Source organism: Malania oleifera, chromosome 7 (assembly GCF_029873635.1).
Source record: "Malania oleifera isolate guangnan ecotype guangnan chromosome 7, ASM2987363v1, whole genome shotgun sequence".
In the NCBI taxonomy this organism is placed as follows: Eukaryota; Viridiplantae; Streptophyta; class Magnoliopsida; order Santalales; family Ximeniaceae; genus Malania; species Malania oleifera.
This window is the reverse complement of record NC_080423.1, coordinates 103,783,722-103,809,521: the sequence shown is the minus strand read 5'-3', so window position 1 is coordinate 103,809,521 and position 25,800 is coordinate 103,783,722. Positions and strand designations below refer to the sequence as shown.

General features: G+C 37.9%; 2 protein-coding genes across 7 annotated transcripts in view; one reads left to right on the top strand and one right to left on the bottom strand.

The window, feature by feature from the left end:
• Nucleotides 1-19,171, top strand: part of LOC131159326 (ATP-dependent 6-phosphofructokinase 4, chloroplastic) — an 84,308-nt gene extending 65,137 nt beyond the window's left edge. For 3 of the 6 annotated variants that reach the window (XM_058114127.1, XM_058114130.1, XM_058114129.1), the window contains one exon: nt 18,144-18,559. In XM_058114127.1, coding sequence (XP_057970110.1) covers nt 18,144-18,308 — 165 coding nt within the window. In that variant the 3' untranslated portion in view covers nt 18,309-18,559. Of the gene's footprint in view, nt 1-14,507; nt 14,848-18,143; nt 18,560-18,731 lie in introns of those variants that run through there. The other 3 variants (XR_009137784.1, XR_009137783.1, XM_058114128.1) reach the window with 2 other exon arrangements.
• Nucleotides 19,172-22,004: 2,833 nt separating this feature from the next.
• On the bottom strand, nt 22,005-23,578 carry LOC131159325 (ethylene-responsive transcription factor ERF106). The gene has a single exon (XM_058114126.1). The coding sequence runs from the start codon at nt 23,005-23,007 to the stop codon at nt 22,243-22,245; it is 765 nt and encodes a 254-aa protein (XP_057970109.1). The 5' UTR covers nt 23,008-23,578; the 3' UTR covers nt 22,005-22,242.
• Between the last annotated feature and the right edge of the window lie 2,222 nt (nt 23,579-25,800).

The following is a 25,800-nucleotide window of genomic DNA, read 5'->3' as shown; positions in this document are numbered from 1 at the left end:
ACTCTGAGCTGATTTAATCCTATCCCGGATTAAACCCACCTTCTCAGACGCCTTCTGCACGAGTTCAGGTCCTAATATCTGATGTTCACCAACCTCACCCCAATACAGAGGAGACCGACACCTCCGACTATACAGAGCCTCGAACGGTGCCATCCTGATACTGGACTGGAAGTTATTGTTATAGGCAAACTGCTACTAGTGGCATAAACTGCATCCAACTACCATCGAAGTCTAACACACAAGCCCGTAACATATCCTCCAAGATCTGTATTGTTCTTTTCGACTGTCCATCAGTCCGGGGATGGAACGCTGTACTGAAAGTAAGCTTCATCCCTAGTGCTTCCTGTAAGATCTCCAGAAATGAGAGGTAAACTTTGGGTCTCGTTCTGACACAATGGACACCGGTATCCCATGCATTCTAACTATCTTATGCACGTACAAGTCCGCTAACCTACTCAAGGAGTAGCTAACCTTCATCGGTATGAAGTGAGCAGATTTCGTCAACCTGTCCACGGTTACCCAAATGACATTCTGCCCGTGAAGCGCTGGCGGCAATCTGGTCTCAAAGTCCATGGAAATATGCTCCCATTTCCATTTCGGAATAGCTAAGGGCTGTAACGGCCTTGCCAGCCTCTGATGTTCAGCTTTCACCTGCTGACACGTCAGACACTGCTCCATGAATCGAGCAATCTCCCTTTTCATACCACTCCACCAAAAGGTCTCGTGCAAATCCCGATACATTTTCGTACTCTACCAAAATGTACCGTATACAAAGAACGATGCACTTCGTCCAGAATCGTCCTTCTAATCTTATCGTCGTTTGGAACACACAGTCTGGTTCAAACCTCAACACACCTCCCTCAAAGAGGTTAAAATCCACAGCCAACCCTTGCTGCACTTTCTTCACAGTCTCAACTAACTCCGCATCACTAGCTTGCGCGGCTTTAATACGCTCAAATAAAGTTGGCTGGATCACCAAGTTAGCAATGAAAGCCTGATGATCTCTGACCGCCAACTCTATGCCAAGGCTTTTCAGATCCCGTCTGATATGATGTTGAGCTACAACTGTAGATACTGCCGCATGGTCTGACTTCCGATTCAACGCATCAGCTACCACGTTGGCTTTCTCTGGGTGATAACTGATGGTACAATCGTATTCTTTGATAAGTTCAAACCACCTCCGCTGTCTCATGTTCAATTCCTTCTGCGTGAAAAAGTACTCGAGGCTTTTGTAGTTAGTGAAAATCTCACACTAAACACCATATAGGTAGTGTCGCCAGATCTTCAGTGCATAAACTATAGCAGCCAATTCCAAATCATGCGTATGGTAATTCTTCTCGTATTCCTTGAGTTGCCGAGAAGCGTAATCTACTTTACCCTGTTGCATAAGCATACATCCCAAACCCTTTAGAGGCGCGTCGCTATATATCAAAAAACCGTCATCCTCAGAAGGAATGGTCAAGACCGGAGCATTTACCAGTCGGCGCTTCAACTCCCGAAAACATTGCTTGCAATCATTGGTCCAATCAAATTTCACCCCCTTCTTGGTCAATCGTATCAGAGGCCCAGACAACTTAGAGAATCCCTCCACGAACCGACGATAATAACCCGCCAGTCCTAGGAAACTCCGAACCTCCTACACACTCTTCGGTCTCACCCAGTCGACCACGGCTTCAATCTTGCTAGGATCAACTGAGATACTGCCCTTAGACACCACATGACCTAAAAATGCGACATGATTCAACCAGAACTCACATTTCCTCAGCTTGACATACAACTTTCTCTCCCGCAGAATTTGTAGTACCAACCTCAAATGGTTTTCATGCTCTTCCGGACTCCTCAAGTATACCAGAATGTCATCTATAAACACCACTACAAACTGGTCCAGGTATTCATGGAAAACCCTGTTCATCAGATTCATGAACACTGTCGGAGCATTCATCAACCCAAAAGGCATGACTAAGAACTCGTAGTAGCCGTATCTGGTTCGAAAAGCAGTCTTCGCAACATCCTTAGATCAAACCCTCACTTGATGATACCCTGGCCATAGGTTGATCTTCGAAAAGACTTGTGTCCCCTGTAGCTAGTCAAAGAGATCATCGATACAAGGCAACGGGTAACGATTCTTCATTGTTACCTTGTTAATCTCACGGTAATCAATGCACATGCGCATCGACTCGTCTTTCTTCTTCACAAACAGAACTGGAGCTCCCCAGGGCGAAGCACTAGGTTGAATAAAGCTCTTGTCTAGTAATTCCTGTAACTACTCCTTCAACTCTTGAAGTTCCGTTGGAGCCATCCGGTACGGAACTTTAGAGATTGGTGCTTTGCCAGGCAGCAACTCTATCGCAAACTCCACCTCACAATCCGGAGGTAAACTGGGTAAGTCTTCTGTAAATACATCCGGGAACTCGTTAACCACTCGAATATCCTCGAGCTTCAACTCATCCCGCGGTGGTTCCTTCACCCTAGTTAGGTACCCCTGACATCCGTCTAAGAGTAACCTCCTCGCCCGCAATGCCGATAGAATCTGTGGTGTCGAACGCACACACGATCCTATAAACTCGTACTCCTGCTCCCCAGGAGGTTTAAACTTTACCGCCTTTCCACGACAATCAATCACAACGTAGCTGGAGGATAACCAATCCATCCCCAATATGACATCGAACCTAGACATGTCGTATACCACAAGATTCGCCGGTAGCAACCTTCCCTGAATTACCACTGGGCAGTTTTCTAACATCCTCCTACAGAACGATACACTCCCAGATGGTGTAGTTACAGACAACTCTTCATTCATGACTTGGGTCGCACCCGAATCAAATAAAGCCACAGCTTTATTTGAAAGCAATATTATAGTACCTGTCACCACATTCCTAGCATGCTTAACATCCGTTGGAGTAAGCGAGTATATCCTTGCTGGCGCTGTGTTCGCCTGATAAGTTCCCCAGAATACCTGATTACTACCCCGATTCTGACTCGAAGCGGGCGTACCCCTCTTTGGTGTGTGACAATCCCGAGCCATGTGACCTGACTAGCCACAGTTGTAGCAGTTACCCCTAAACGGCTTGCATTCCCCGTCATGTCGTCTATGGTACCTGACACAACGTTCCCGGTATTGGTCCCCCCGCGAACCCTGCCACTCCGAACTCTGGCGACTTCCCGTACTATAGTTTCTCTTCTTCCATTTCCCCTGGCGAGAACCAGGCTGAGAGCCAGAAGGCACTGGCCTCTTCTTTGGTTCCTGATCCACCTTATCCTCTTGGATGCCGGTCTTAATCACAGTGGCCTTGTCCACCAAAATCGAAAACTCACGGATCTGAAGCATACCCACTAATCTGCGGATGTTCTTCTTCAGGTCCTTCTCGAACTTCCGAGTCTTCTCGTACTCGTTCGAAATCAAGCATGATGCGAAACGGGATAGCTTTATATACCGAGCTGCATACCCCTGCAGTGTCATGTCTCCCTGTGTCAGAACAGAGAACTCATCCGCCTTAGCATCACGTGTAGAGGTCGGGAAGTATATTTCAAAGAACACTTCCTTGAAGCGGCTCCATGTCATCTCTGTAGGACCAGCTCTTTGCTTCTCCAGCAGACTCACTGCAGTCCACCATCGCCCAGCCTCCCCAGACAGCTAGAAGGTAGCGTAGAGGACTCTTTGCTTATCTGTGCATTGTAAGACCTCCAGAATCCATTCGGTCTTCTCGACCTAGTCCTCTGCTATCATCGGATCGGGTCCTCCTGAAAACGTCGGAGAGTGCATACGTGTGAACCTTTCGATGGTACACCCCGCAGCAGTAGGAGAATGCTCACGTTCCCTAACTTTCCGTTCGATCTCCCGCATAACCTGCCTCGTCAAACCTTGAGGCACAGAATGTGACTCATCGCTCGCAATTCCCTTGGAACCGCTTTCCAATTTGTTATCCTTGGGCTCCATTCTGAAAAATACGATAGGAATCTATTAGAACTCCTACACCACGTACAATTAACGCAATCATTTACAACTAATCATGTTAACTAACATCTCACAGGTCTAGGTCTGTCCTATCACGCTGACACGAAAATTATCAGTGGTTTGCTGTGGTTTTACTGAAATCGTCATTCCAGGAAAAACTTAGAACACCGCCAACGAGTCCCTGTCTAGCAACCAAACAACCGTTGACCTACTCTGCCCATTTCCTATGTCCTATCCTCTGGTATGTACACATAGCTACGCCTAACAAAATCGACAAGACCTAACAACCTGGTTAGCTCTGGTACCAAGCTGTCACACCCCGAACCCGGCACTGGGCCCCAGGGATGAGTTAGTAACCTAACCTATCTGTTATTTCAGGTGTAATCCCAAGAGGGGGGTGAATTGGGTATTTTAAAAATCTTTAAGTTTATTTTACCTCTTAATCCAAATTTTTAACAAATTAATTGCAAGGACTTGAAATTAATTCAAATTATTATCTCAATAAATTTTATTTTACCCAATTAATTATCAAGTGCGTATAATATAAATCAACATACAACCATGCAAAAGCTGATAATGAAATGCAAGCGGAAATTAAAAAGATAAGGGAAGAGAGAAGGCAAACACGATTTTATGAGGTTCAGCCAAACCGCCCTACGTCCTCGCCTTGAGCAACCCACTCAAGGATTCCACTAAATCCCTGCTCCTTTAACCGAGACGGAGCTTCCCTTACAATCTACTGCTTACAAGAGGTACAGCTTCCTCCTCACCCGGTTCACAACCCGAACTGTCAATACAATAGATAGATGAAATTCTTGAATACTCAGATGCTTCTGAACAAGCTAATGTGTACAATAAAAATTCTTAACACATATTCATATGATAAAACTTGAAGCTCAGTATGTATATAACGATAAGATCGTTATATGAATGATATGCTCTATAAATTTACCTTTTAAATCAGTATCTCCCAAAAATGATTTATAAATAAATGCTTTGGAGAACGTATGATTCGATTCCAGAATACTTTATGCAAGATTAGAAAATAAGATCCTTTAAAAAATGATCTTTAATAATACAAAGATCTATGTTTTAGCTATCAATAATTTTTCAAGTTGAATTTTTGAATAAATATACGACCTTGAATATTGCAAAGATTTTAACACTATGTTTCAAAAATAATATTCTTCAAGGATATGTATATAGAGGCTCTTAGTTGCAATCAAATAATTCCAATCTCTCAGAATGAATATTCAAGAATAAGTTTGTGAGACGAAAGAATTTTTGAGTATTATGCAAATCTAAGTTCTTGCTATAAAATAATTCGTACGATTAAATATTTGAATAAAAATGTGATTTTGAATATTTCAAAGATTTAAATAATATTTTTCAAACACTTTTTGCACCAATAAGATAGATCTCTTTGAATAAAAATACAACTTTGAATATCACAAGGATTCAAACTTTAGAAAGCTATTCCCAAAAGATTTTTCAAATAAATAACAATGGGAAAATGAGTTTTTTACTCCCAAAAAGATTTTTCAATAAACGAATAATGGAGAAGATGATCGATTAATAAAAAATTGAAAGCTCAGTAAACTGAGCTTTAGCAGAAGTTGCGCGTGTATTTGCTCAGATCTTGAATATACAAATGCCCAAGTAAAAGTGTGTTCTTTGCAGTGCAGGCAATGATTCTTAGCAAGAATTTTCAAAACTTCTCAAGAGATGTGCAAGAATGTTCAAGTCTCTCAATATTATGCAAAAAGTGAGGCATTAGGGTTTCTAGGTTAATTTTATAAGAGTTCTCGGCCTTAGATGGATTTCTGGCCGTTGGATCAATTTATTTAAAAGAAATTCCGCGCGTATCCGCGCTGAACCGACGTTCTGCTCGAGTGAGTGTTTTGGACATAATTTTTACTATAGTACTCCAAATTGGACGTTCTTGGTGTCAACAGAAAGCTAAGAGAAAATACCACAACTTTTATGTTGAACACATTTTAAAATAAGAAGTTATGGATTAATAAAAATGCCCATCAATGTGACGTAAGAAGCATGAAGGGAATTTTTGTGCTACGTACACCTTTCAGTGTTTTGGCCATAACTTTTTCTATACGATTCCAAATTGGACATTCCTAGTATCAATAGAAAGCTAAGAGTACATCTCATAACTTTCATGTTGAGTACCCTTTAAGATAAGAACTAATTGATTAAGAAAATTGCTCATCTTTACTGTTCAGCCGACTGGCCGATTAACTAATCCCTTTGTAAAAATTAGTTTTTGCCTTCTTTTAACTTCAAAACTATTTAAAAACATTTGTTTACATTAGACATTTTATAAAAAAAGGTTTTTCATGTTACTTGGAGGTCCTATGGTCAATCTAAGGTCATATTTGAGCTTCAAATTTCATCGTACAATATATATAAATACATTTAATTTCTAAATATCCATTCCCATGAAGATCTTGGACTTGACGCTTGCATCTTCATTCTTCTACACTTCTAGTTCCATGAATTGTGACAGGGTATATATACATATGCTTTAATCCTTGTGACTTCCATAACTTCATCACTTTCTGTGCATGCTAAATATTGTTCCTGTTCATAATCTCAATGCACAGATCAAATACCAAGTGATTTGTCATTATCAAAACAGGATTAGACTAATAGAGTCAACACTGTCTCTATATCATTCAAACACACATGATACTATACAATGTAGGGTCCGATCCTGTGGGATTCCTGTATACCCTAATCACATTTACCAACAGAGTTTACATAGCGGAAAATAGTCAAACTATATTAACGTGCCACACCATACCAAAGTCTATACAAACCCAACATCCAGGTCCTATAATACGAAACAAGGCCCCGGGTGTCTACAAAACCCAGCACAACAACCCGGCCAAAATCCAGTACTTACACTAGTACTATACGCAGCTAGACCGACCACCACACTCCCAATACTAGGACGCTAGTTCCGGCTACTTGAGGGATCTGAAAACATGTACGTACGATAGGGGTGAGACACCTCTCAGTAAGGAAGAATCAGGTTATATCAGTGTGTGGCATATGAGTATTATTTTAACATAAAACATAACACAGTTCTAGTATTTTCTCATTGCAGTTACAGTATAAACACAATACATTTCCAGTATATCTCACAAACACATGATCCATATCTAGTGTCGTCACACTCTTCGGCAATGAAACTGGTCCATATTACACGGCGTCCCCGACATATGGCGCAGCCCCAAGCTCCCATGGGTTGCCGGTACGATATCTGGTGAACCCACACCCTTTGGTGATCAACTGATACAAAAAGTGATATTTCACACCTTCCGCCTACGGTATTATACCGACCCGTCTCCACATCTTAGCTTTCGGGGATAAGCCAGCGCGCTTCGATTATCATCAACGTTTGGCCTTATTCCGACTCGGCATTTTCACAAAACCTGGAACATTTTGGGAACTCACGTCCCTATAACTCATTTCAACAAATCATAGCCTACGGTACACAACCGGTTCGGCCTTTCACAAACTTGGAACATTTTCAATAAAATAATTCATTCCACACTTATTTGGTAAATACATAAATTACAATTTCAAGAATACAGTTTAAAACAAGTCAAGGTGCGGCCATCTCCATACAATATACTCAACAACTTGCATACGGTTTTCCTACGAAACCAAAGATGCAACCTAAACCCCCTTTTTCCCAAAAAATGTAACTTGAAAATCCCATAATTTTACCTGTTAGATTTTCCCAAATAAGTAGCCAAATCATACATAGTCGTAAACAACAATTTCAACAATTCCGATTTCAAAAATAGTTGATATAAATAGAAACTCCTTACCTTTTCCCAAAAACCAAAACACGAACTCTACGACTCTTAAACAGCGAACCGAGTTCCCAAAACCTATAAATCACAGTACAATATATACTTACAATTTCATTCTCTATAGATCTACCGAAACAGAAATGAAAATTGAGCCTTACCTCGATTTTGGGTCGAAACCTGAAAATCCCCGAAACGAAGATCCGTTCCATAAATCACGAAGAGAATCCTTCCTTGATCCTCGTAGTAACGTCGGATCGTTGATTCTAGCGACGAACAGCGAAGAAAACTAGAGAGAGAGGGAGAGAATTTAGATATCTTAGCTTCTAAGCAACAAGAAAGATATTTATAGCACCTTTGACTCTGCCAACCTCGTCAATGAGGCGGCGTCTTCGTCGACGAGTCAACGAAGGAAGTTCGTTGACGTAGTGGTGGCCTCGTCGACGAGCCTGAGATTTCCGGATTTCCCAAAACCTCTTGGCTTTTCCTCGTCGATGAGCCTCTGCATTTCGTCGCCGAGCAACTGAAGGGCCTTCGTCGACGAAACTTTGGCTTAGTCGACAAAGCCTGCTCAATTTACTGTTTTACCCTTTTCTTATTAATTTATTCCATATATCACGGGTCGGGTTCTTACAACTGTAGTGGTGGTTGTAGTGTGATGATAAAAATACAGGAAATTGGGAATCAAGAGAGGCATTGACTGGAATTTCTTTTTCCAGGTACACAGGGCCAAGTAGAACAACAATTAAACTTTGGTGCTGTTGTATGGGTTTGTGGATGTACAGCGGTGGAAGATTGTGGAATTGATAGGATCATGCTCTGACACCAAATGGTGTAGTAGCAGGATCAAGGATTATTGCCAAGAGGGAATCTGGGAGGAAGAGAAAGAAAGAGGAAAGAAGGATGTACGATGGGGGAAACAACACATGTTGAGTTCAATTGAAATTCAACGAAAACTGATTTCTACATGGCTTTAAGAAAGCCTAAAATACAATAAATTATATATATATTCCCAAACATACATGAAATTACAAAATGAACCACTGAAAAACATATCTACTAACAACAAAGCCCCAAATATACATAATCCTACTACTATTTAGACTATATGGACATAATATACTAATTAACTAAACACAATAATCCCTTGATCCAATTTTTTTGAATTAGTCTCCAACAAGGGCATACCCATGGTTTGACTTCTTGTTCTACATGAATCGCCCTCAAGGCCCGCTAAGAAAGAAGTAATTTCTATTTTTGAAGATATTTTTGGGCTTTAGAAAAATGATTTTATTTTAAGAGTAAAAAATAAAATGACTATTTTGGGGAAATGTGGATTTGTAGATTACATGAGTTTTTGGGGGAAAGTACGGTTATGATTCCTTCCAAACTTTGATAAAGATGAGCCATTATTCCTACTTTGCCCAAGTCTCTGCTGATCATCTCCATTGGTTAGAGAGACCTTTTGATGAGGAGGAAGTGAGGGGGGTGGGGTGGTTTTTGGGATGGATAAAGATAAGGTGTTAGGTCCGGATAGGTTTAACATTGCCACTGTTCAAGATTGTCGGGAGATAGCTAAGGCTGATTTGATGAAAGTTTTCACTGATTTCTATGGGAATGGGTGTTTGAGCGAGAGTATCAGTTCTAACTTTATAGCTTTGATGTTCAAGCAAGCTATTTCTTCTAAGGTTGAGGACTCTATACCTATTAGTCTTGTCTCTAGTGTGTATATATAAGATTATCACTGAAGTCTTAGCTAATAGGTTGAGTGCGGTGCTCAATGATTTTATTTCTTGAGCCTAGAAGTTTCTGTCTTTTTTTTTTTTTGGGGGGGGGGGGGGAGGAGATGAGTAGTGGATGCTCTCCTAGCTGCTAATGAGGTGGTGGAGGACATTTGTAGGAGCAAGAAGGGTGGGAGGGTTGATTTTCAAAATAGATTTCAAGAAATCCTATGATAGAGTGAGTTGGATTTTGCTAGATAAAGTGTTTACGAAAAAAGGTTTTGGGGAACGTTGAGTCTAATGTGTGGTTTTTAGTTGTTGTTAACGGTGAACCTTAAATCTTGGTTTATTACTTTGAGAGGCATTAGACAAGGAGACCCTTTATCCTTCTTTTGTTTGTATTTGTAGTTGATGCTTTAAGTTGGATGGTGGATAGGGCAATTGATAGAAGGTTGGTTAATTGTGGGGAATGAAGGGCTGGTGGTTTCTCAACTTCAATTTGCTAATGATACCATTTTATTTCTTGACGATCATAACCTTTCATTTAGAAGAATTTTGGGTATACTCAATGTTTTTGAGAGAGTTTTGGGCTTAAGATTAATATGGGGAGAAGTGGATTAGCAGCCCTTAATGTACTCAATGAGAGGACTAGAGATTGGGCAGCAGGAGTGGGGTGTGGTTTATTGGATTGGCCCCTAACTTATTTACGGGTTCCATTGGGTTGTAATCCTAGAGGGGTGGATTTTTGGAATCCAGTAGTGGAAAGGATTACAAAGAGATTAGTCGGTTGAGGGAGTGCCTTTTCTTTTTTGGTTGTAGAATTACACTTATCCGGGCTTGTCTCTCTAGCATCCCTTTGTATTTTTTGTCTTTTTTTAGAATTCGAGTAGGAGTCAATATTAAGCTTGAGAGAATTATGAGGGATTTTTTGTGATCTACTTTGGGGGTTTGTAGGGATCAAGTTAGCAGGGCAGAGGCTTGTGAGTCCAAAAAGGAGAGGGAGGGGGTTGGGTCTTGATAACTTAGTGTCTAAAAACACTGCTCTTTTAGCTAAATGGTTGTGGTGCTTCTCTTTAGAAGATAATTCCCTATGGCATAGAGTGATTTGTAGTAAGTTTGGGTTGGATGAAAATGGGTGGGGGATACCAATGCTAGCTTAAGATGTTCTTTGGGGAGTCTGTGGAGGTCTATTTCCCAAATTTACTATATTTTTACCCCTCACACTAAATTTGTAGTGGGGAGGGGATCCCGAGTTCGTTTTTGGAAAGATTTATGGCTTGGGAACATTTATTTTTCCATTGCTTTTCCTCGTATTTTTAGATTGTGCTCTAAGGCAAACAAAGTTATCTCTTCTTTGTGGATAATGGGAGTGGCTTTCTAGTCTCTTAGAATCTTCATTTCAGGAGACATCTAAATGATAAGGAGATGGTGGAGCTATCTTCCTTCTCGTCTGTATTGAATAATTGTAAATTATCCTTGGGAAGGGATGTTCGTTCTTGGTGTCTGGATCATTCAGGGGTGTTTTCTTGTAAACCATTCTTTGAGCTTATGACCTATTCAAATTATTCCTTTCCTCTTTATTCAATTATTTGGAAGATTAAAATTCCCCTAAAAACAAAGCGTTCACTTGGTTGTGCTTAACAAAATTAATACCAATAACTTGCTGCAAATTATAATACAAAAACAAAGACAATATTCAAAATTGTAATAACTATCGTGGAAAGAATGTAAGTCATACGTGAAATTATGGGAAAGGATGTTTAAATATAGAACAAGATTCGAAATGAAGATTTCAGAAAATAAATTTGGTTTTATGCCTGAGAGATCAACAATAGAAGCTATTTATCTTTTAAGAAGTTTAATGGAAAAGAAGGAGGACTTGCATATGGTTTTTATTGACCTAGAGAAAACTTATGATAGAGTACGTAGGGAAGTGCTTTGGTTGGTATTAGAAAAAAAAGGAGTTTGCGGTAGATATAAGGAGGCCATTAAGGATATGTATGATAAAGTATTGACTAGCGTTAGGACTCTAGGAGGAGATTCTAGAGAGTTTACTATCATAATAGGTGTACATCAAGGTTCTACTTTGAGTCCTTATTTTTTTACTTTAGTAATTGATGAAATTTCTAGGAATATCCAAAATGAGATCCCTTAGTGTATGTTGTTTGCAAATGATATTGTGTTGATTGATGATAGTAGGAGAGGAGTGGAATCTAAGCTAGAACTTTGGAGTGACACATTAGAATCTAAAGATTTTAGGATAAGTAGGGATAAGACTGAATATATGAAATGTAATTTCAGTAATGCAAGGAGGAGTAACAGAGAGAAGATTAAACTGATAATCAAGAGATTAATAGCACTGATAGATTTAAATATCTTGGATCTATTATGCATGGTGAAGGGGAAATTGAAGAAGATGTAGTACATAGAATTAAGACGAATTGGGTAAAATGGAGGAGTGTGTCAGGTGTGTTGCGTGATCATAGAACACCCTTAAAATTAAAAGAAAAGTTTTATAAGATGACTATAAGGCTAGCTATGTGTCACGGACCCTCAAATTAGACTCAACTAAGGGCCTGCGCGGCACTCGTTGAGGCTCACCCTCGACAGAGTCAGCCAACAATTACACGTTCAAACCAGTAAACATGAGCACCAAATAAGTTTCAAAAGACAATTATAACCATGAGAATATTAGTTCCAACAATAATGAATCATGAAGGCAAGAGACATTCATACTCAATGATAAGTGGAACTATTTGTTTTATTCAATTAATAGCACAACCATATAAGTCATAATCCAAGTAATTCAATATCCAGTATATGAAGAATATATGTAGAGCCATCTCTCTTCCCCATTTAACCCACGTTACATTGTCAACCCCTAACACTCCCCCACTCACTATATCGACGTCCTCGTCGATTTGTTATAAGAAGTCTTCACTCTTCGGGTCCTGTTGTAGTTGTCTTGAAGTTTTTGTGAAATCTTTAATCTTCTGTGTGGCACATGCTAGACGTTTTCTGTCATCTCACCACTGTTGTTGTTGGGGACCTTCGTCATTGACTACTTGTTTACGAGGATCTCCTCTACATCTTTGGTCTATTTTCTCTGTGCGGCTTATCCACTGTGTGAGGTAACTGCGACTACTGACTTGTAATAAGCTAGCAAAGGACTCTTGTTGGTTGTTGAACTCTTTTGAGCATTGAAATAGAACTGAGCCATATCAAGTAGTTCTCCTCAAGATTAACTTGCCAGAGCCTGCAACGTTCACGCTGCCTACCCTTTAGTGCTTGGCGTGACACCTGCCTAGCCTTCTCGAGCACTTGGTGTGGCCCCCTACCTACTTTCCTGGGTGCTTGGCGTGAACCATTATCCTTTCTTTGCAAAGTTTAACTGGCTAGAGCGTGCAACGTTCACTCTGCCTACCCATTAGTACTTTGCGTGACACCTTGCTTACCCCTCCTAGGCACTTGGTGTGGGACTATCTTGGGTGCTTGGGGTGAATTATTATCCTTTATCTGCCATGTTTAATTGGCCAGAGCGTGCAGTGTTCACCCTGCCTACCTAGTAGCGCTTGGCATGACCCCTTGCCTACCCCTCCAGGGCACTTGGCGTGGCTCCCTGCCTACTTTCCTGGGTGCTTGGCATGAACCATTACCCTTTCTCTACCATGATGACTTACTAGAGCGTGTAGTGTTCACCTTGCCTACCCTTTAGCGCTTGGCGTGGCACCTTGCCTACTCTTATAGGTGCTTGGCGTGAACCATTGCCCTCTCTCTGTAGTCTAATGGAAGTCCTCTGACTATTTAGCCATCAAATTGTCATGGTTTCTTTGACATTATTTGCATGCAACAAAAATAAACAAGAATTTCAGTTAACTTGCTTGGGATGTAAGGGATGGCATCACGCCCTTAATAGGTTTCAGCCTATTCTCAAGGCTTCCAACTACACAAATACCCCTCTGGAAGACCTCAAGCTCTATTGGTCTAGTGCTCACACACACTGTGCTCTGATACCAATTGTCACGGATCCCCAAATTAGACTCAACTAAGGGGCCGCGCGGCGCTTGTCGAGGCTCACCCTTGACAGAGTCAGCTAACAATTACACATTCAAACCAGTAAACATAAGCACGAGATAAGTTTCGAAAGACAATCATAACCATGAGAATATTAGTTCTAACAATAATGAATCATGAAGGCAAGAGACATTCATACTCAATGACAAGTGGAACTATTAGTTTTATTCAATTAATAGGACAACCATACAAGTCATAATCCAAGTAATTCAATATCTAGTATAAAAATCCCTGAAGAATACATGTAGAGCCATCTTTCTTTCCCATTTAACCCACATTACATTGTCAACCCCTAACATTATGCTTTATGGTTTAGAATGCCGGGCAACTAGGAAACACATGTACAAAAAATGAAAGTTGCTGAGATGCGTATGTTAAGGTGGATGAGTGGTTTAAACATTAAAAGATAAAGTAAAAATAAACATATATGCAATAATTTGGGCATAAAACCAGTTGAAAGCAAGATGAGGGAGAGGTGACTTAGATGGTTTGGGCATTTGAAACACAAACCTAGTAGAGCAGCTGTGGAGAGGAGTGAGTGAGTTATGGTTTCTTGCATGAAAAGGGGTAGGGGTAGACCTAAAATAACTTGGAAATAAGTTGTGAGGAAGGATTTAATAGCCCTTAATCTAATAGAGGAATATGCTTTGGATAGGGTGAATTTGCGGAATTCATGTAGCCGACTCCACCTAGTGGGACTTAAGGCTTGTTGTTGTTGTAACTTGCTGCAGATTAGGAGACCCGGGGAGGCTCTCTCTCCAGATTTTTGCATGCTCTGTTATAGGAATTCTGAAACAGCCTCTAATCTCTTTTTGCATTGTGATTTTACATGGAGGATTTGGAATAAATTGTTTAGTTTTATGGAAGAGAGGTGGGTCTGCCTCTATTGAGTGGAAGACTTGTTAATCACTTGTTTTGCAGGCTTTGGAAGAAGGAAGGATAGGGCAGCTCTATCGAAGTGTAGCAACTATGCAGTTTTGTGGGGTCTTTGGTTGGAACATAATGCACAGATTTTTTCTGGGAAGACTTTGAATTCCTATTTTCTGTGCGAAAAGATTCAGTTCTTGACTTCTTTATGGTGTATCGGGCTTGAAATTTCCAGAGAAGCTAGATTTCAGGATTTAAATAGGGATTAGAAGAACTGGTTGGATATGTTTCTGTTTTTTTTGTTGTTTTAGTCTTTTTCTGGTTTGTTCCAGATTTTTTTTCTTGGGAGATGTCTTACTCTCCCCACTTGTAATTACTCTTTCTATTAATGAATTTCTTTTGCTATCTAAAAAACCAAATAAAAGAAAAAAATGAAATAACATAAAAATGCTTGCCAATCCTGCTGTAGATTTGAAAAACAAACTCCTTTAAATCAGCCAGCTGCAAGAGACCAAAGCGAGGACATAGAACGAAACCTATCCCAGAGTGAGGAACACGTTCTATTTTACCTGTAAAGATGCATGCTTTATGTTCTAACCAAATTCCTGACAACACTGCAAAAAAAGCACATTTTCTTGAAGTCAAGGTGCCATTACCCTATTAAAACCTATTAAGGAAACAACTGGTAAATCCTTCTCTGACCCCAGACAAACCTAGTTCTCTCCAAACAATCCAAACAATTTATTCAAAACCTCCAAGTGAAAGAACAATGCAAAAAACAGATGAGAAAAATCCAACTTAAGAAAAAATTAACTTCAGCACAAAAAAATTACTCCACACATGCAAAAAAGATCAAACCAAGGTTAATCTAATTTCTCTGGTTCCTGATCCAACCCCTAAGTCTATGTGGTTGAGCTAGTCATGGAATTTTTGAGAGATGAAAGTCTATAATACTTGCGAAACTATGGACCATGATCCAACCCCTAAGTCTATAGGGAAGATTTGGGTTGATCTATTCACATGTTTTATTGGAGTAAGAAGAAATGAAACAAATAAATTAATTCTGATCATGGATCTGCTCTTGGTGCTATATTTCAAGTTGCCTACTTATTCCATTTTTGAATTAAGAATCAAATTCCTAGTAGTTTGAGTCCCTATAAAGGAGGCAGCTGGAAACTGTTGTTGCGCACATGCTCACACAAAAATTAAAGGTCATTGACAAGCAATAGCAATTGGTTCACAAACTCTTATGCATATTACGAATAAGAACTTACTTACCTTGGTCAGGGAGTCATTTGGAAATTGAGCCTTGATTACCTGTTGGCATCCCTTTGGATGTATTGGATGAATAACCTCGAGTATGACTATTTCGCCCTAGTTTTCCAAGGACGCTCCACTTGGTAACTCATTCTTTCTTGATGTCCAAAAGATGTCCAACAGAACCTTTATGGTAGAGATCCTGTAAAAGAAAATGGCAGGGAAAAGTATGGTCCTGGTAATTGTTGAAACAAAAAATGCAAAAAAAGGGGGGTGGGGGGTTTACCTAGTGGCCCTGCAGACCATGTCAGCGCATGCCAAATCCACGGGTTTGACTGATATTTGAAGCTTTTCAGGCCGTCCTCTTGGTATTTGGGTGCTTGGACAAGATATGGCTGGGCCAATGCCATTGATGGACAATTTTCAGCTCTTAGAGGGCCCTCAAAGGAATTTTACCAACATGCCACTAGGTAGTCTCTGACAGCATGAGAAGTGGCTGGCTTTATCCCAGTACCCAGATCAGCTGCGTGCATCCTTTGTCTCAAAATGCATCCTCTCTTCTTGCTTGTGTTGTAATACATGTATGTTAGTTTTGCCTCAAAATCATACAGATCTTATATTGACTAGATGTTGTGGGAAATACAAAATGAAAGGTACAGAAGAAGAAGAAACCTAAATTAAGTAAAACAGTACTAATGCCGGTGGGAAGAAATTGTAGATCATAGAGGTGGGAAGAAATTGTAGATCATAGAGGTTTTTGGAGACATTGAAATTAAAAGGTAAAGAAGAAGAAGATGAATAAAGGGATAATTGGGAACAGGGGGTGTTCCTTAGGTTCTGGGAAGAAAAAGAATAGCAGAGTGAGGTGGTGAGATCTGTTATGGTTGTTTGGTTTAATGTTGTTTTTACACATTTAACCCATCACATGAACCTACTAGAATGGGTTTGTACATATCTAAACCACAGCCTAGTGAATTGAAGTTCAAAACTGCTCAATTTTAGACAGGTTGGATTGGGTCAGATTCGCTTCATTTTTTTGCAGATTCTATTCCATGCAAAAAATATGGGATTAAGGTCTAAATTTGAGGCTGGATAATCTCTGTTGTACGGTCTTCGCTCCTTATACCTTACTCTTACCCTTTGTTCCTTGACTAAATGTTGTTACACATTCATGTGGTTATGCTTTGAACTGTGAATATGTTTTTCCGTTTTTCTTTTATTTTATTTATGGTTTCTTGATTAGAGTTACATTTTTATTCAATAAGATAGGTGAAAATAACAAAATAAGGTTTTTTCTTGCCAATAGCTATATATTCCTTGTAGAGTGATTAAAATTCTTCTAAAAATGACATTAATTATGAACTATGAAAACATTACATTCTCTGTTTTTCATTTATATTTGCGATTTGTTTGTTTAAATTACATTAATACTCAATAAAATAGTGAGACGTAACAAATGTAAAGCTTTTTCTTGCTTGTCCTTATATCTTATATGTAAATTGATTTTTCTAAAAATCATATGAACATTAGTATTGATGTGTGTCGTGGGCTGAACACTTCACCCCTTGTGAATAGCTGTGCAGCACTAGCTAAAGCACTCATGCTTAACTAGTCAGCCAAAGTGTACTGCAGTTTTCCACGAGCACATTCACAGTTAATGAATGAAATGTAAGTAGAAGCAGTAAGCAATTCAGGTAAGAAAATGACAAGCACGCGGTAAACATTGAAGCAACATAATTCATTAACAACACACCTTTCCAGAATAATGCCCCTCAGAATAACCATGGAAAAACTTGAACCTCATAAGGATTGGCTTGTGGTAGTTGTTACTCAGGAATAGTCTTGAGGCAGATATGACAATTTCCTCTCTTTAATGATCCTGTTATGTGCAGTCTCAGTTTTCTTTTTTCTGGCAGTGTGAAGGTACTGAAAATTTTGACAATGTTAGGGTTTTGAAACCCAATGTGTAAATCTTTGGAATGTCTTAGAGTTCTCAGCTGATCTGATTTTAATGGGTTATCAAGAATCTGTAAGCTCAAAATTTCTTTTTTTGTCACAAGATAGCTTTTTTTTTAAAATATATATATATATATATATATATATATATATATATATATAAAAAAGCTGTATCAATTTTAAAAATATTGAAGCGATAGCGGATAGTCTTAAATTTTGAGGTGAAGGGAGAAAAAGGATCTGCTTAGCTGATGCAAAATATTTGGGATAAAGACATGACTGCTGCTGTGATTACTGCTGCTAACTATTCTGAAAAAGATAATAGATGTGCGCATGTGCATGTTTCCATGTATTCACAGATGTATTGTGTATGCTACTAAATTTTGTATGTCTATTTATAATATGTTCTGCTACACTGATGTGTTAGGGAATGTGTAAATTTAATCCTGAATTACATTATGATGCTATGAATTGCAGCGGGTGACAGAGACTCGGACCATCAAATTGACAGATAGGATGTGGGCGAGACTTCTTGCATCAACAAACCAGCCCAGTTTCATGAATGTCAATGATGAGATGGAACAAAGAGTTGACAAACAGACCACTGAAGTGATCAACAATGCAACGATTAAGTCAACTTAGATTTTAGAAGGTTCTAACCAATTGAACTCTTTATCTTAGAAGGATCAACACCTCTGGAAAGGTAAATATGGCTACTACATCTTTGAATCACTTTAATTAAGTACATTTATATGTTGTCTACAATTTAGGTTCAATTGTTGTGGGTTGGCGTCAATAAAACTTGTCAAGATTTCTCAGTCAGATTTAAACAACACTAATGTATTTGTATCATGCATATGAGATTGTAAAATGCAAAATTAGTTGCCATTTTTTATTCTCCTGCAGTGATGACAAAGCTTGCAGTTCCTGAGAGAATACTTCTAATTTGATTTGAAAAACATCTAGTAAATACATATAATATATAGATGAAAATAATGGAACTATCATTTAGTAGAAACTGTACATTGTTCCACTAACTTTGAAATAATCCTGTTATTTTCTTAGGGAATTAAACTCGTCCAACAAAAGAATAGCAGCAGATAAAAGGATCTAAGAGCGTCAAGAGATGTTTAAGGCTTCAAACGAGTCAAAAAGTTTGCGAGTTATTTGGTCCTCAACTCAATAATGGTTTATTCGAACTCATTGACCAAGATAAAATGAGCCAAATTCAAACTTTAATTTGGAACTCGCCAACTAATAAACTCAAACTCGAGCTCGATCATACCTGGCTTGTGCCTTTGATTGTTTAACTAGTTTGCTAGTTGGCCAGTTTATAGGCTCAATGATATGCATGCTCTGTAGGCACATGATTTAATTTGTTTAGCCAGCTCAAAAATTGATTTGTTTGCATCATATTAATAGGATCATTTATAACATGACTTAGAATTCCTTTTAGATGTACTTCACTGTAGATATATTTAGTTTATAGAAGTGTTTTCTCTCAAGTCAGTAATCACATTTTTTATTATTATTTATCTTTTAATTTTTTATTTAACTGAATGAAGCAAAGTAAAATACAAATTAAAGATTTAAAGTGCTGATATTATAGGCTACGGCCTACAAATGAACTAAGCCATTTTTTTATTTACGTTGACAAGGGATTTCAAATATAATCTAAAGTTCATAAATAAACTGATAATTTAAATGAGAAAGACTTGGTTTGTCTACTCTTGTGTTTGACTGTATCGATAAATGAGTTGACAACACAAATAAGATTACACTGAGATTGTTTAATTAGCAAATCAAGTCCAGATTCAAATTTGAAGCAACTTAGAAACTATTACAATCGAGATGAGGGGTTTGGATCCCTTGAGCAGGTACACAATACACATACATATATAAATGGTATCCCTGAGCCTCAGAGGGTATGCAGGGAAGCTGTTTTCTTATACTTGAATCCGGGATCAACTAGGCACAAAGGATCAACTTTATCGTTGATCGATTAAGCTTACCATTGATCGAGCAACCTTATTCCCGTATATATATATATATATATATATATATATATATATATATATATATATATATATATATATATATATAGGTATATTTATATATAAATCAGCTTTTTGCAGGACAACCCATCCTTCTCGACAAGCCAAGTTTGTTCTCATCCTCGTCAAAATTTGAACCAAGAGCTGGAAGCCCGTAGCTTTCCAAAAACAAATGTCCCAAATTCAGTCCCCTAAAAGACAAATACCCCAGGCCCAAAATTCCTACTCGGGTCCTGTCTATGTCATTTCCAACTATTGAATACGAAGGCCTGTTGTATATTGGCAAGCTGGGGGTAGGGGGAGAAAGCTTTTGCGACTAGTTGAGCTGCGGACCCCCTCCCCCCTTCCTCAGTAGGGAACTAGGTCACTAATTTCCAAACCTGTCTTTGTGAATCCCATCATATTCAATTGTAGAAATGTACAGAAAATTTTGCCATTTGTTTTGTGTTACCTTTCGATGGCCCCAACATATGAATTGTCATATTTGAGATGGGGATTAGGAAGGTGCTGGAATGAAAACCCTAGTTTGGAACAGGGATTTTGTTTGGGAAAATAAAAGGAAAACAAAGGAAAATAAGAAGGAAATTTATTTTCCACCATATTTTCTCTCTCTATATCAAATATTATTTAAAATAAAAAAATTATTCTAATATGATTTAAAAATTAAGAAAAATCAAATGTTAAGGATGTGTAAAATTAAAATTTTGTTCATTGATTTGGTATATTTTTTTTTTTATTTTTTTCTCTTTTCTTGATAATCAAACATAAAAAAATAGAATTCTTCTTATTTTCCTTCCTTTTTTTAGATGTTTTCCAAGTTCCAAACAGACAGTGAGAGAGTCTTTAAATCCTTATCCAAATGAAGAAGACAATTTGGTGGGGCTTCAAATCATTTTTTAGTAGCTAAAATTCACAAATAGTTGTAACACTATTGGTGAGACAAAGAAAAGCTTATTGAACTTATTTAATTGTTATGGATTCAATACTCAAAAACATGTGAATTTGAAAATACTATTTGATTTGTTACTTTCTCTAGGCTTCGTTATAATACATAACTATGCTTAATATTTGTCAATCATCTCCAAAAGGAATATTAGAGTTCTTTTTTATCTTATGCTTCGAGATCTTTTGAGTATTATGATAGTAATTCGAGGGAGAATAAAAAATAGGTGTGAGAAGTGATGATACATATGGAAAAGCAAGAGAGAACATGTGGATAATAATAATAATAATAATTAAACCCTAAATCTTTATGATAAGCCGTTGTGCATCTTATATATAAGCACAAACATCTCAATTTTAATAAATGTATAATTTGGAAACTAGTTAGAAGAAGATTATGCTAGTCTAAGTTAAAAGTAGAAATTCAAAATTATGCGTGGTAATCTCAATAGGGAGGATTTAATAACTCAATTCATATTCCTTACAAAATCCAATGTACCAAAATAGTGCCACCTTGTTGCCAAATCTAATACCACCAACCATGTGTAATGGTGTTTTGTTTCTGTGTTTGATAGCGTTGATTTAAAATGATATGAAATTTTGAGTTTGCTACGTAAACTGTCTGAATTGACATTTTGAAAAAGACATACATTAAATTATAAAAAGGTAGACACGATAAAAAAATTAAAATTAAATTAGATTTACACATGTGCATGGGACAAAAGATAGATTATTTTTAGCTTTAAATGTAATTATATTGTTTTTATGATTGTATATTTATTAATCTAAAATCTAAAATAAAAAAAACTCATCACCTACACAGGCATTCAGGACTCGTTTGGTTTGTTCAATTGCATAAATGTGTGATTCTCAATTATAATTTTGAGATTCGTCTAGTAAACAAGGCGAGTTTAAGCTGAGCCGAAAAGAGATTGTTTGGATCGTTTAAGGTTATGAATAATTTATTTATAAGCTTATTTTATTCGTTTATAAGCTCATATCATGTTTTTTTTTTTAATTTATTGGATCATTACATGCTCAAAATAGAGTGACGATAAACTTATTATTGTTTAATTCACTCCTCTATTTTAATTCATTTTTTTCATCCTTATGTTAACTCATTCATATTTAGAAATTGCTATAATAATAATAATAATAATAATAATAATTTTATCATTATGTCCACATTAGTTCATGTCAATTTCAAAAATTTATGAAATAAGTTATCTTGAAATTAAAGTTAATCCATGCTTACTAATAAGATCCAACAAAAAATACATTCAAATATATATATATATATATATATATATATATATATAAAAATTAAGTGAGTCACCGACGATACCCAATCCAAAACTGTCTAATCTATTTATAAACACGTCACCATATACTCAACCCGAATATGATTTAAACGGACTTTTATCCACCCGTTTTGCCACTCCTATTTATGTACATAATATTCACACACGTTTTTTTCTCTTTTGTTTTGTCTCTTGAATACTTATCCTTGAGGGAAACAGTGTGACGGTGGAGATTATGGCGGCACAACGCTTACGTCGAACGCAGCACCATTACCACCGTCAACCGTCGCCTAAATCGACGGCATCAACACCGGCGACTCCTCTCTTCTCTCTCCTTCTTCTCCGGCCGCTGTTCGCCGGCGGGTCAGAATTCTTTCCTGCCTCCAGAGGAAAATTCAAAATGGCCTTCGATCCCCTCATTTTGAAGGCGGCGAAATCATAAGCCTTCGCAGCATCAACGGCGCTGTCAAACGTTCCCAGCCAAACTCTAGATCCTCTCCGCTTCGGGTCCCGTATCTCCGCCGCGAACTTCCCCCACGGCCGGCGCCTAACGCCCCTGTAGTGCCTCCCGTCGTTAGAGTCCAGACAGCCCCGGTCCAACTCCGGCTCAAGGTCCGTTTCGGCCCGATATTTTCTCTTCCGGTTCTGATTGGAGCTCTTCAAAACCGGTTCTTGATGTGACGTAGCTTGGGGATCTCCGATCCGGCTTTGAACAGAGATCTGTAAAATGGGTTTGCGGTCGGGAGGGCTCGACGGCGAGCCCGGAATATCGCGTTTCGGCGAGGCGAAGGGGACGATTTCGGGCTTGGTTTTGAATTCAAAGAAAAGGGAGTCTTCGTCTGTAACTAGCGTTGGGGTTGAAATGAGGGAGGGGGAATCCGATTGGGGGACCGAAATTTCGGGCATTTCGGGAAAAATATCGGGTTGGGAAAGGAGGATATCGGAAAGGTTGAGGGTGGCAAAGAAGGAATCGGTGGAGGTGAAGTCTCCGAGGAGGTGTTGGCTGATGAGATGGAGAATGGATGACTCTTCCTGTGTGGTCATTTTTCGGAAATGGAGTAGTAGAAGAAGAAGGGATGAGTTGAAACTGAAGAGAAAGTGAAGAAAGGGGAGGGTATTTAAATTGATGCTTGGGAAGTTGACGGATGGAGGGTCTCATCCACACATTGATTATGCAAATATCAAATGCCACCTGTCCTATCCCTTGTTCTCCAAGCCAGCATTTGAGATCTTTATATTACTATGCAATTTTTTGTTTTTTTAGGACACTGTGGGAACTGCGCCCAGTGACGAGCCCTTGGGACCCTCCTATATAGCACCAAATCCTCACAGTGGCGGCCTTCCCCCTTGGTTTACCATTTAGGTAAAAATCGGATGCAGTCACAGCTTATACACACTTAGGCCGGACATTCAAGAACGGTTATCTTCCCATGGACCCCCCTTTATGTCGTGCGGACGGGACTCTCGGAGGGGCGGCAGAGTGCGCCGTGACTTTATCTGTGCTGGGAATCGAACCTTCGATGCTCCGTGTATACCCTCCTGCTTTACCACTACTCCATGCTCGCGGGGGGCTACTTTGTAATTTTTGGATAAATAATTAATGGGCATGGTAGCAAATAACTAGAGTTCATAATTTTATTTTTTATATCAGGGAGAAAAATACTAACTTTCCTGAGATTTGACAAAAATGTACTGATCTCTTAAAAAATTTTAAAAATTTTTCCTGAACTTTGTTAAAAAGAAACAAATATTTTCTTATATTTTGTAAAAAGGTGTACCTTTTGAAGAGGTAGAGGTTTGTATCTTTTTGACGAATCTCAAGATAGGTTCTGGGTACTTTTGAAATTTTAGTGGAAATCAATGAAAATTTTAAAACTTTAAAAAATATTCTTAATTGTCTTTTTACTAAAACCTCAACGGAGATTAGAACATTTTGCTCTTTTTGTTAGAAAAAAATAAAATAAAAAGAGAGATGGGTTATTTTCATTGTGTAGTTTAGGCCTGTAAAGTTTTTTAATTGTACCAATAAAGAAGAGAAGTGAAGTGACATTTGCATCAAATGAAAGTTTGAAAAGAAAAGATGTTCTAAAATTTAGATTATTTGAATTATGCTCGAATTTCAAGCTATATAATTCGCTTGTTGGGTTGATATTAGTTTGTTAATATTATTTCTGAGCTTAGTAAACTTGAAAAAACAACAAAACTATCTCAACGTTTTAAATCCCTAATTGGAAATATTTACAAAATCCTAGGAAAAATGGTTGTATGCTTTTCACAGGAGACCGAAGAATGTTTTAGACTCAAACTTTCGAATGTGGCTGTTCTACTCTAGTCAACTTACACGGGAACGGAGAAAAATTGAATGGGCTTCCATTTGTAAGAATAAAAAAAAGAACAGCCGACATTAAACCATCAGACCTTGCGGCCCGCGGATTTCGAGAGTGAGTTAATGAAAGCAGCCACAACATACTGCAACTTCCATGAACTTGAAAGGCAAGTGGGAAGCCCAATGGGCCATGTGGTGGGCCTGCAAAAATTGAGTTTTTTTTTTTTTTTTGTTTTTTCTTTCCAATATAACATTATTTTAATAAAAATTATTTAAGAATAGTTTGAATTAAACTTTATTTTTCAAATTGATGCGTCCAAAAATACACGTCCAACGTCTTTTCGCACCAGCGTTTTAAAAAAAAAAAATGTTGGATCATCCCACGTTTTTTAATTAAGGCTAGAATAAGTGACACATAGGCATTAAAAGACGCCACACCAAGTTGCGTTTTTAGCTGAAAAACGCTAGATAAGCCTGTGTTTTTTGCATGCCTCATACAAATATTAGAAAAGAGTAAAAATAAAAATCAATTTAGGGTAATAATGCTCAGTATTTCAATTTGCTTCTCATGGCTACACACCAAAGTGATAAGACAATGATGAGCATTTTGAATATTTATTTCATTATTTTGGTTGCACATAATACAAAGTATATGAATAAGCTGATTGATGTGCTTCGAGATAGGAGGACTTTACTTTTTTGGCAGTCTTTCGCGTATCTCTCTTTCTTTGTCTTTAGGTTTTTGATTTTCAGTTCTTTAGGAGGACTTATTGTCCTCCATCCCTTGTGATTGCTCATTTTTGTTAATAATATTTTAGTATTTTATTGAAATAATGTTTTTTTTTTAAAAAATTTATTCAAAATCAGGAGGTATGATCTTATTAGGACCATGAGAAAAGTGACCCTACATAATTAATTTAAGCTTCAATAATGAACTTTCATTAGTAATTCAGTTTAATCATAAGTCATGTAAATTACGATCATAGGTTACTATAAAACTTTGTAAGTATAGAAGTAGTTTGTATATTTTGAATTGTTGATAGATGTTTTACGGTGACTTTTCTACCATATATATATATATGTATGCAAGATTTATTTATTCTGATTCAATAGAGAACAACTTTTTATTTACTAATTCGGGAGTGATTGTTAGGTTGGCCCCTACTGAGTTGCATGTTGTTATGATTAGGTATGAATTAGCCAAGAAGGGAGTCAGATTTGTGGATCCCGCCAAACGGGTGGTATTCGCAAGTGCATGTTTATTGGGTTTGGTCCTTCTTCTCTTAACTATATGTTATAACTTTCAGTACTCCCGTAAATATTTCATGTTGCCATAATATCTAGAACTTTTTAAGGATGTTTAGTAGTTGAAAATAATATTCATTTTTTATTTTTTAGTGAATTTAGTAAGGCACAAACAAACTTAAAAAATCTCATAAATCAGTTCATGTAGTTTGTCATTAATTACTAGAACTCTTGTTCATTATCTTATGATATCTTAAGTAATTTGT